Source organism: Lampris incognitus, chromosome 5, assembly GCF_029633865.1.
Source record: "Lampris incognitus isolate fLamInc1 chromosome 5, fLamInc1.hap2, whole genome shotgun sequence".
Classification (NCBI taxonomy): Eukaryota; Metazoa; Chordata; class Actinopteri; order Lampriformes; family Lampridae; genus Lampris; species Lampris incognitus.
The window spans coordinates 26,268,875-26,281,768 of record NC_079215.1 but is presented as its reverse complement, the minus strand read 5'-3'; the positions used below and the strand labels follow the sequence as shown (position 1 = coordinate 26,281,768).

The 12,894-nt window shown below is 43.2% G+C and overlaps 1 protein-coding gene across 4 annotated transcripts in view; it reads left to right on the top strand.

The window, feature by feature from the left end:
* The first annotated feature begins 1,272 nt into the window (after positions 1–1,272).
* The window catches only part of khsrp (KH-type splicing regulatory protein), a 53,755-nt gene continuing 42,133 nt past the window's right edge, over positions 1,273–12,894 (top strand). For all 4 annotated transcript variants that reach the window (XM_056279634.1, XM_056279632.1, XM_056279633.1 and 1 more), the window contains exons 1-4: positions 1,273–1,411; positions 2,394–2,496; positions 2,581–2,631; positions 2,710–2,746. In XM_056279634.1, coding sequence (XP_056135609.1) covers positions 1,322–1,411; positions 2,394–2,496; positions 2,581–2,631; positions 2,710–2,746 — 281 coding nt within the window. In that variant the 5' untranslated portion in view covers positions 1,273–1,321. The remainder of the gene's footprint in view (positions 1,412–2,393; positions 2,497–2,580; positions 2,632–2,709; positions 2,747–12,894) is intronic.

Genomic DNA, 12,894 nt, shown 5'->3' with positions numbered 1-12,894 from the left:
TCCACACATGTCCAAGCCATCTCAATCTTGCCTGTCTTGATTTGTCTCCAAACCATCCAACCTGAACTGTCCCTCTAATATAATCGTTCCTAATCCTGTCCTTCTTTATCACTCCCAGTGAAAATCTTAGCATCTTCAACGCTGCCACCTCCAGCTCCACCTCCTGTCTTTTCGTCAGTGCCACTGTCTCCAAACCATATAACATAGCTGGTCTCACAACCATCTTGTAAACCTTCCCTTTAACTCTTGCTGGTACCCTTCTGTCGCAAATCACTCCTGACACTCTTCTCCACCCACTCCACCCTGCCTGCACTCTCTTTTTCACCTCGCTACTGCACTCCCTGTTACTTTGCACAGTTGACCCCGAGTATTTAAACTCAAATGCCTTCGTCACCTCCACTCCTTGCATCCTGACCATTCCACTGTCCTCCCTCTCATTCACGTATAGGTATTCCGTCTTGCTCCTACTGACTTACACTTGTTTTTACCCTTACGCGTACATTATCTGTATGTTGATTGTGCTGCAAATGTGTGTCTATTTATATTTTGTCTATTTGTATATATTTTATTTATTCTTTTATTTATTTGTTTGTTTTATCTTGTCTGTACCACTGGGCAGTTGCACGTGATTTTGTTGTACAGCTGTGCAATGACAAATAAAGGCATTCATGCATTCATTTTTTTGTATTTGTTTTTCATTAAATCTTCCAGCCTAAACCATAAAGGTGGAACTTAATTACTCAATTCAATTTAGAGTGATGACACAACAAATAAAGAACCCCAAAAGTAATGATTGTGTCCTGTGTGGTACCTAATTCCAAAGGTTACACAATTTTAGATAGTGGTCAAGATTAGGCTTAATGTTAAGAATCTAACCTTAAACTAACCACTAACCTATAATTGTGGCTGCACTCGCCACTGCGCAAAAATTGAGAGGGTCCAGCTCCAGTGTCGCAGTACTACGCGACACACCCAATCCACTAGACGACACTCACCCTCTGATGTTGTTATCCCCCCAAGTGGGTGTGTCGTGTAGTAAATTGGCTGTGTCGTTTAGATCGTGCTGCGGCTGCAGACACTGACTTTTTGAAGTTGCCTATGCATCGGACGGCATTTTGAAACATTGATTGTACGCCATTCGCCGAGATAGTCAATCTTAGACAGGCCTCGTCGGTCACGTGGTTTCCAAGCGAATGTCTACGGAGACTTATTCCTCATCCTCTCCCATTGGTCCTTTCTCACGTTTTCCCGCTTCTGCGCAACTCGCCTCGGCTAAACTTAGCTGAAGTCGCTGCTGTGTGTCTGTCCAACCGAGAGCAGCATGTCTGGGTATGGGGCTTTGCCGGCCAATGGCGCCAATGCTGGAATTAAAAAGGATGCCTTTGCTGATGCCGTACAACGAGCCAGACAGGTAGGTTGGTTTACTCGGGGTGAGACGGTGAGTCGTAAGTACGGGGCGAGCTGGTTAACCTAGCTTGTTGGCACACCAGCTAGCTTGTCTCTAACTTTGGCTACCGTGCCCATGGCGGTATTGCTAAGATCTAAGCTAACCGGCGCAACAGTGCACAATGGAAAGGCCCGGCCTTGCTAGCTGGACTCGGTAACGATAGATTTCATTGGTACTGCTAACCAGGTTTGCTGTATCAATGCCGTAAAGCGTGTTAGTCTGCGGGCACGTTCCCTGGGCAATGTGAACCCGGTTTTCACAGTAGCTAATAAAACAACCACGCTAACGTCAATCCCAGCAGATGTTTGTCTGGTAAAATAGTTTGGCAGAGCAAATGTTAACAAGCGAGGGAGCTCACGTTGGTATACGAAGTGATAGACCTGTTTTACCAACGTGAGCTTCCTGCTTCTTATGACGGATTACGAAATTTATTTGCAAACTTCGAAAATCAGTCATTTGCACCATGACAAGAGAGGTCGTATGAGTACGGATAAGGCGAACTGTTACAGATTGCTGAAAAGTCGCCTGGTTGTTAATGTTAGTTCTCTGTGAATTTACATGTTTCTGTCAAGGTCTTGTGCACTTTTCTGAGTTTTGTATCAAGATGGTGTTCAGGTTTCGTTCTTGGTCACTCACAAACCTCTTGATTATCAAACTCTTTGTAGAAATTAAGTATGGTTATTAAGATTACTTAACCTGGACCAGATGTACTGAAATGTAAGAGGAATAACCAATAGATGCAATATGTTATGATCTCTTAACTACTACTTTGGCCATCTGTTTTGATCTATGCCTAAAACATTAGTCACACAAATGAATCAGCTTAGTAGCTGTTAAACTGTTGCGGTCCACATGTTACAAGTCTTAAGACCCTCCTTGTGATTTATGTGTTTTACATTTGTTTTTCTTTTGCATGTTGTGCTTTATATGGTTACTTTTTTGTCAGATTGCAGCAAAAATTGGAGGAGATGCTGTCCCCCAAATGAGCAACAATGGCGGAGCTGAGGGCTATCCATTCTTGGCACAGAAACGATCTCTGGAAGATGCAGGTACAGTTTAAAATTCAAGTAGAATGTTGTGCACATTATTTCGCTTGTATTGTATCACTTAACTGCGGTTTCCTTCCTTTTCAGATCAGCCAGATGCTAAGAAGTTAGCATCACAGAGTGAGAGAGACGCACTGTGTAAGTCAAAAACACACTCTTCAGGCACACACTCCCTTTTGCCTTAATTACAATCTCTAAAAGATTATTCTCTTCCAGCGATTGAAGCTCAGTTGGCTTCCCTATCTCAGAACAGGTACAGTGATTAAAATTGTCCTACTTTTATATGAAGGCCTAGAGATGAAACGGTATGAAAATTTTATGTCATGATTATAGTGACCAAAATTATCACAGTAATGAGTATTATCACAGTATTGTTAAAATGTGTTGGAAATGTTCAAAAAGTACTGATGCATACACTGAAATCACTTTCAAGTTTTATATTGAAAACCACAAACAAAAATAGCAGCACTATGCACTTTTTGTTTGCATAAACATTCAAATAATAACATAGCCAATATGTCTCGATGCATGCTCAATAACCCAGGTAAGAAAATCAAAGAAGTTTGAATCAGTTCATCTGGATACAACTTTTATTGACAGGTACGTTTCATCACTTAACTAAGTGACCTCTTCAGTCTAAACTGACTGCAGGTATCACGACCCCTATAAACAGTACAGTTGCATAACTGAAACCAACGACCAGTTTAACACTAGAACGACTGGGATTTCATTCCTACCTAAAACGACCAGGGGCCGTCAAATTTCGGCTGGTTTTTAAACTACATTCTGTAAGATAAATACCCAGTTGAGGTATTAATGCATTGCAAATGTTAGTATGTCTGTTACGAAATGATTGACACCAAAATTAACATTTTAACAACTACAGTACTACTTTTAAACAGTTTAAACTTCAGAGAGACATGGTCAAACTTGAATAGCAAAATAGAAAATGCGAAACTGTTACCTGAAAAACAAAACAGAAAACAGGTATTGCTAATCTAACAAACGTAACAAGGCTTATAAAATGTCTATTCATCCGTCCATTATCCAAACCGCTTATCCTGCTCTCAGGGTCGCAGGGATGCTGGAGCCTATCCCAGCAGTCTTTAGGCGGCAGGCAGGGAGACACCCTGGACAGGCCGCCAGTCCATCACAGGGCCGACACACACATTCACACCTAGGGACAATTTGGTACGGCTGATTTGCCTGATCTACATGTCTTTGGACTGTGGGAGGAAACCGTAGCACCCAGAGGAAACCCATGCAGACACGGGGAGAACATGCAAACTCCACACAGACAACGACCCGGGACGACCCCCAAAGTTGGACTACCCCAGGGCTTGAACCCACGAACCTCTTGCTGTGAGGCGACCGTGCTAACCACTGCGCCACCATGCCACCCTAAAAACGTGAAATGTAAAAAAAGAACTGAAAACAAATATTGAAACAGTCCCAAACAATGACCGGAACTTAAAAACTACTAGAACGACCGTGGTTTATAAACTCTTTTTTCTGTCAAGATAAATACCAAATTGAGATATTAATGCGCTGCATATGTTAGTATGTGTCAAGAAACAACTGACACCAAAATTAACATTTTAAACAACTTTAATACTATTTTTCAACAATTTAAAATTGCCGCTGTCCCAACACCAGTAAATACTGCAACACCACAGTGGTAGTCATGGTGCGTCGGAAACGGCGTCTGTAACCAGACATGTTGGCAATAATCAAAAATCAAGTTCAGACTATTACTCTGCACGGGAGAACGCTAGTGTGTTTCTAGGACAGAGCAATGAACTTTGTGAAGGAGATGATGCGACCAACACACGTTGTAAGTAGTGACATGACGTGCACGATCATGCGCAAAATACGACCCGTCTTTTTGACGTTTCATGGTCATTTTAGGTAGATCTTATCATAACTTTTTTTGTGTGCAATTCATCTAAAACTCATTTTAATGCAAAAATATGCAATTTTGGGCGCACTCGCGGAATGCCAGGTCCCTATCTTTTTTTTCCCTTTTTTTTCACATTTATTAAACTTCGAAAATCCAAAACCGTCAAAATGACAGCCTTGGTCGTTCTAGTGTTAACACTAGAGTGACCAAGGCCATCATTTTAATCTGTCACCATCTTACAATGCTATGATTAGGGGTCGACCGATATGGTTTTTTTGTTTTTTTGGGGGGGGGGGGACTGATACTGATATCGATTATCGTAAGTTATGGCGGCCGATAACCAATATTTGGGGCCGATATTCAGTTGCAGTAAATGTGAAAAATTTTGTGCCGAAATTTACAGCAACACAGACCCCAATACAAGGTAGCCTTTAAATGAACATAAGTTTGATTGAATTTTGTGTAAAGCAGAAAATATTTGAAAAAATAAAAGTGCATGATGTTTAAGGCACTAGATAACATTCTGAGTCGAATTTTGTTTTTATTAAATATAACTTCCAAAAATGAAAATGGAATGAATTAAACAGCATGGATGGCAGGAAGTAAACTTTGATCAAGCTGAATAATTATAATATTAAAATAATTCCACATAAATTGGTTAAAGTGCTCCCAGCAGGCTTTGACTGAACTAAATGGAAAAATGTACACTGCTCAAAAAAATAAAGGGAACACATAAGCAATGCAATGTAGCTCCAAGTCAATCACACTTTTGAGATATCAACCTGTCCAGTTAGGAAGCAACACTGATTTGTGAATCAATTTCACCTGTTGGTAAATTGTCTAATTTCCACCTGGTGGAAATTAGACAATTTGCAAGACAACCCCTATAAAAGGAATGGATTTGCAGGTGGTGGCCACAGACCATTTGCCTGTCCTCATCTTTTCTGGCCGATCTTTGGTTAGTTTTTCATTTTGCTAGTGCCCTCACCACTAGAGGTGGCATGAGGCGGTATCTGCAACCTACAGAAGTTGCTCAGGTAGTGCAGCTCATCCAGGATGGCACGTCAATGCCTGCTGTGGCAAGAAGATTTGATGTGTCTCCCAGCAGTGTCCAGAGCATTGGGGGAGGTACCAGGAGACAGGCCAGTATACCAGGAGACGTGGAGGGGGCCGCAGGAGGACAACAACCCCGCAGCAGGACCGCTATCTGGTCCTTTGTGCAAGGAGGAACAGGAGGAGCACTGCCGGAGCCCTACAAAACGACCTTCAACAGGCCACTAATGTGCAGGTTTCTGCTCAAACAGTGAGAAACAGAATGCATGAGGATGGTATGAGGGCCCGACGTCCACAATTGGGGCCTGTGCTCACAGCCCAACACCGTGCAGCCCGATTGACCTTTGCCAGAGAACATCTTGGTTGGCAGATTCGCCATTGGCGCCCTGTGCTCTTCACAGATGAGAGCTGGTTCACACTGAACACATGTGACAGACGTGAGAGAGTCTGGAGATGCTGTGGAGAACGTTCTGCTGCCTGCAACATCCTCCAGCATGACCGGTTTGGCGGTGGGTCAGTGATGGTCTGGGGAGGCATATCCTTGGAGGGCCGCACAGACCTCTACGTGCTAGCCAGAGGTACCATGACTGCCATTAGGTATCGGGATGAGATCCTCAGACCCCTTGTCAGACCATATGCTGGTGCAGTGGGCCCTGGGTTCCTGCTCATGCATGACAATGCTCGTCCTCATGTGGCCAGAGTGTGTCAGCAGTTCCTGTATGTCGAGGGCATTGATGCTATGGACTGGCCTGCACGTTCCCCAGACCTGAATCCAATCGAGCACCTCTGGGACATCATGTCTCGTACCATACGCCAACGCGATGTCGTACCACAGACTGTCCAGGAGTTGACCGATGCCCTGATCCAGGTCTGGGAGGAGATCCCTCAGGAGACCATCCGTCGTCTCATCAGGAGCATGCCCAGACGTTGTAGGGAGTGCATACAGGCACATGGAGGCCACACACACTACTGAGCCTCATTTTGAACCGTCTTGAAGAATTTCCACAGAAGTTGGATCAGCCTATGTTCTCATTTTCCACTTTGATTTTGAGTATGATTCTGAATCCAGACCTTAATGGGCTAATGATTTTGATTTCCATCGATCATTCTTAGGTTATTTTGCTCTAAACATTCCTCTGTCTAATAAATAAATATTTTCAGCTGAAATATTTCATTCATCGAGGTCTATATTGTGTTTTTAGGTGTTCCCTTTATTTTTTTGAGCAGTGTACATTAGTGTCATTATGTTCCCTTTCTCTTATCTTTAAAGTGATAGCTCTGGTTTTTTGAAGTGGGGTTGTATAAGGTACTTATCAATAGTCAGTGTCTTACCTGCAGCAGATGGGAGTCTGTGCACTCCCAGTTTGGAGATTCAGCAGGATTAGCCGGCACGGAAGTTGAGGAATGGGACACGGACTAAACCCTCCCCTGTGGAACTACATTCTCTCCACCGCAGAATGTCCGTATTCCTTCGCATAAGTGCACCTATGCAGTGCATGTTCTTATGCCACACATCAGCAGAACCAGATGGATGTTCTGCGGTTGAGAGAATGTAGTTATGAACATATGTTTAATAGAAAATATTTGAAAAAGATAAAAATGAAGTGCATGATGTTCAAGGCACTATCTGACAACAATCTAATGTTCACTTTTATTCAAAGCCATCACTCTCTGGATGAGCCTGATTTCCTCACATGCATGAATTCCCAGGATTGATTTAGCATCTGTCTTTACCACAATGAATTCCACTACATAAATGTTCTTATATTTTACTGTCAATCTACACTTTCCTTTCACAGGTATTTTGTCTCCTGTATGTGTAGACAGCTTCACATTTGTGTGTCTTAAGTACATTCTTTTTCCCAATTCTCTGCGGCAGGCTGTAAGGAATTACGTTGGCTTGCGCACCTTTGTCCAATTTAAATTTTACACATTTGCGTGCTATTTTCGATTCAACTGTCCATTCATCTGTCTGTGGCTGGGTTTGCACTACACCAATGAACAGACTAGGTCTCTGATCTGTGATGTCATCGTCATCAACCCTGTACACTTTCTTCGATCTATACATCGTAGCGAAGTAGTTACGGACTCTGCATCGTGCCCATGATATGGCTGCTTGCCTCTCTTCCTGGTTCTTGGAAACTAACTGTATACACATACACACACACACACACACACACACACACACACACACACACACAAAAGACTGGCTGCTAAATTGGTGTTCTGTTCATGAATTACACTAGTAATAGAGGGATGTTGAGTTCTGCTTTAGGACATCTTTTTATGGTGCTTGGGTGCTTAGGATTTGAGTTACATGCCTCTATCTTTGTGTTTTTTGTTCAAGCCTGCTCTTTCGTGTAATGGTACGGTTTATTTTTCTTTGTCTCGTGGCAATTTCAGATACCACAATGGGCTGTCAAATTAAAAAGGAACTTGCTCGTAGACACTTATGAAACGAAAAAATATGTTCTGGAAGGGAACACATAATGACCATACAAACCATATAGTTTGATTTTACCTGTCATAAGTCAAAGCCAGGGCGTTTGCATGTTCTCCCCGTTTCTGCGTGGGTTTCCTCCGGGGTCTCCGGTTTCCTCCAACAGTCCACAGACATGTAAGTCAGGTGAATTGGTCATACTAAATTTGCCCTAGGAATGAATGGGTGTGTGTATGTCGGCCCTGTGATGGCCTGGCGACTTGTCCAGGGTGTCTCCCCGCCTGCCGCCCAGTGACTGCTGGAATAGGCTCCAGCGACCCTGAGAGCAGGATAAGCGGTTAAGATAATGGATGGATGGAAGTCAAAAGCCAAGTCGGCTCTGACACATTTGGTTATCTATGCTGTGACATGAAAGTAACGTGGTAAGAATTAATGACCCCATAATGCTAACAAGCTTAACAGAGACTAGCAATATTGCTTATAGGTTGACTGTATCCAGTACTAAAGATGACCATATCAATTACACCACCTCAATGCTAAAGGGAGCCAGTTTTTTGTTAACATGTAGAACTGTCAGTTCGGGATTTACAAGAGGAGAAGGCTTGTTTTCTTTATATATGTAATTATTATTTCTGTTAAAATGGAAGCTAGATTAGGGCACAAAAGTGAGTGAAATACTGGGAATTTTTATTTTCAGTTATGTAGGTTTTTTTTTTTTCGCAATTCAGTTATATACGAATTTGGAGCGTTCATGGAGAGCCGTACCAGTTTACCAAAGAGTTGACCTTTGCTCGCTTTCTTTATGAAAGTAGTGTTGTCACGATACCAAAATTATGACTTCGATACGATACCTGCCATAAATACCTCGATACTCGATACTGAACCGCTACCACGGTAAAATTCTAAAATATCTGGAAAAGAGTGTTCATCTCTACCCAGGAGACTCAAGAAGCCTAGCCTCCAAGAACAACAGCCGGTCACTAACGGCTCCAACGAGACTCATGACCACTGAACAATGAAGTCGAAAGTAACACCCCCAACGACTGTCGCTGCTAAACAAATCCAAATCAATAGCTCCGATGGCGACGGGCGCGGCTGGACATCGGAGAGCCACGCATATCAATAGCTCAGATAATGACGGGCGCGGCCAAACATCGGTACACAAAAGAGCCACGCATATCTATGGCTCTGTTAGCGACGGGCGTTGGTAAACATCTGATCACAAAGAGCAATGCATATCAATAGCTCTGACAACGACTCCTAGAGGATAAATTCTGAGTCTCATCACCAGCCAGTCAGACTAGCTTGGTCTAGTCAGAAAGGCACGAACTGAGGAAGCCTCTTGGATGAGAGGCGAAACGTCTTCACGGATATATACCAAGTCCAGTTGCACTTGATTCAACTCCTTTGGATAACCATGACCTGGATGAATGAGAACATTCACAGACATCTGGAAAAGAGATGAATAATGATCCAGCTCGGTCTCACTATGGTTTAACTGTCACCAGCTTGTTCCTGTCCTACTTTTTGAGCAAATGACATTAATAAATTAATTCTCCAGAGCAAGTATGAGCGTAATCTCTTCTGTTTGTTAACATATTTACTTTTGCTTAACAAGCCACTTTTCTGTAAAATTTAAACTTTTGAACAGTGAACACATTAATGACTGACTGACACATACAATTAAAAGACTATTTTCTCTTTATTTAAAAAAACAAAACAAAACATGCCACTACATGGTACATGCCATTACACTATGGTGGACAAACGTCAGTCAGACAATTAGTCATTTGCAGTACCATTCTCAGTCCGTTTTTGCTGATTGTCAATAAATAAATTACCTTTAAATAGCCAAATTAGTCTAGATTAAGGTCAGTGTTAAAATTACAAGCAAATTACTATGCTATTCAGTGGGCCATCTGATGGAGCCTACCCTAGGTCAAGCCTGCTGAGTTAATGGAATGTCGTTCATGGCTAACAAACTAATTTGGACTCAATACATTCTGGTGGTAGGCTATGGGTTCTACTGAGTGCATTTCAGGTAGCCTATTGTAGCATTCCCAGCCGGACTTTATTCAGATGATGCACTCAATGATGATAACTGATGGGCTATGGTGCGGTATTTCTACCATTTATTTACACGAACCACCACAGACACACCGTAAGAGCTGAAAGCAAAATAAAACATACAATCATACACTCATACATGCGACCACGTTTCCACCATAGCTAGCTACTGTAACAACGTGCATAGCACTGCTAGCATTAGCTCATTTAGCTAACTTCCAAATCCGGTTACACAGTACATAAAAATAACACCTCATAAGGGAACTCAAATTACACAGTCACTCTACACAGATACCTGATCGCCTTCCAGCTAGGTGCTAAATAAAAAATGATAAACAATATTCTCCACGAACAGTCCTTGGCTTTCTCATGGCATGCGAACGTCAGCCATTTTAACTTTCCTTCTCGTTTCTGCCGTCAACTTGCGCACGCGCAGTAACATACAGAGGAGACCATATCAACGTTGTTCACAATAAAATGTATGTAAACAATAAAAGTGCAATTCACTATAAAATCAAATCTGGTACATGGCACTTTATAACAAATTCAATAGCATATAAATCTAATAAACAAAGCGCCATATAATAATCTCAATCACTTGTCTTAATCTACTACTACTTTCGGCTGCTCCCGTTAGGGGTCGCCACAGCGGATCATCCGTTTCCATTTCTTCCTGTCTTCTGCATCTTCCTCTGTCACACCAGCCACCTGCATGTCTTCCCTCACTACATCCATAAACCTCCTCTTTGGCCTTCCTCTTCTCCTCTTCCCTGGCAGCTCCATATTCAGCATCCTTCTCCCAATATACTCAGCATCTCTCCTCCACACATGTCCAAGCCATCTCAATCTTGCCTCTCTTGCTTTGTCTCCAAACCGTCCAACCTGAGCGGTCCTTCTAATATAATCGTTCCTAATCCTGTCCTTCTTCGTTACTCCCAATGAAAATCTTAGCATCTTCAACTCTGCCACCTCCAGCTCCGCCTCCTGTCTTTTCGTCAGTGCCACTGTCTCCAAACCATATAACATAGCTGGTCTCACAACCATCTTGTAAACTTTCCCTTTAACTCTTGCTGATACCCTTCTGTCGCAAATCACTCCTGACACTCTTCTCCACCCACTCCAACCTGCCTGCACTCTCTTTTTCACCTCTCTACTGCACTCCCCGTTACTTTGGACAGTTGACCCCAAGTATTTAAACTCAAATGCCTTTGTCACCTCCACTCCTTGCATCCTGACCATTCCACTGTCCTCTCTCTCATTCACGCATAGGTATTCCGTCTTGCTCCTACTGACTTTCATTCCTCCTCTCTCCAGTGCATACCTCCACCTCTCCAGGCTCTCCTCAACCTGCACCCTACTCTCGCTACAGATCACAATGTCATCCGCGAACATCATCGTCCATGGAGACTCCTGCCTGATCTTGTCCGTCAACCTGTCCATCACCATTGCAAACAAGAAAGGGCTAAGAGCCGATCCTTGATGTAATCCCACCTCCACCTTGAACCCATCTGTCATTCCAACCGCACACCTCACCATTGTCACACTTCCCTCATACGTATCCTGCACCACTCCTACATACTTCTCTGCAACTCCTGACTTCCTCATGCAATACCACACCTCCTCTCTCGGCACTCTGTCATAAGCTTTCTCTAAATCTACAAAGACACAATGCAACTCTTTCTGGCCTTCTCTATACTTCTCAATCAACATTCTCAAAGCAAACATCGCATCTGTGGTGTTCTTTCGTGGCATGAAACCATACTGCTGCTCGCTGATCGTCACCTCTCCTCTTAACCTAGCTTCTATTACTCTTTCCCAAATCTTCATGCTGTGGCTGATCAACTTTATACCTCTGTAGTTGTTACAGTTCTGCACATCGCCCTTGTTCTTGAAAATCGGTACCAGTATGCTTCTTCTCCACTCCTCAGGCATCCTCTCACTTTCCAGGATTGTGTTAAACAATCTAGTTAAAAACTCCACTGCCATCTCTCCTAAACATCTCCATGCCTCCACAGGTATGTCATCAGGACCAACTGCCTTTCCACTCTTCATCCTCTTCATAGCTGCCCTCACTTCCTCCTTGCTAATCCGCTGAACTTCCTGATTCACTATCCCTACATCATCCAACCTTCTCTCTCTCTCATTTTCTTCATTCATCAGCCCCTCAAAGTATTCCTTCCACCTTCTTAGCACACTCTCCTCACTTGTCAGCACATTTCCATCTCTATCCTTGATCGCCCTAACTTGCTGCACATCCTTTGCAGCTTGGTCCCTCTGTCTAGCCAATCGGTACAAGTCCTTTTCTCCTTCCTTAGTGTCTAATCTGTCATACAACTCACCATACGCCTTTTCCTTTGCCTTTGCCACCTCTCTCTTTGCTTTACGCTGCATCTCCTTGTACTCCTGTCTACTTTCTTCATCTCTCTTACTATCCCACTTCTTCTTTGCCAACCTTTTCCTCTGTATAATTTGCTGTACTTCCTCATTCCACCACCAAGTCTCCTTGTCTTCCTTCCTCTGTCCTGATGACACACCAAGTACCTTCCTAGCTGTCTCCCTCACTATTTTTGCAGTGGTTTTCCAGCCATCTGGCAACTCTTCACTACCACCCAGTGCCTGTCTTAACTCCTGCCTGAACTCCACACAACAGTCTTCCTTCTTCAACTTCCACCATTTGATCTTCGGCTGTGTCTTCACTCGCTTCCTCTTCTTGGTCTCCAAAGTCATCCTACAGACCACCATCCGATGCTGCCTAGCTACATTCTCCCCTGTCACCACCTTGCAGTCTCCAATCCCTTTTAGATGGCGCCTTCTACATAAGATATAGTCCACCTGTGTGCACTTTCCTCCACTCTTGTACGTCACCCTGTGTTCCTCCCTCTTCTTGAAATATGTATTCACCACAGCCATTTCCATCCTTTTCGCAAATCGACCACCATCT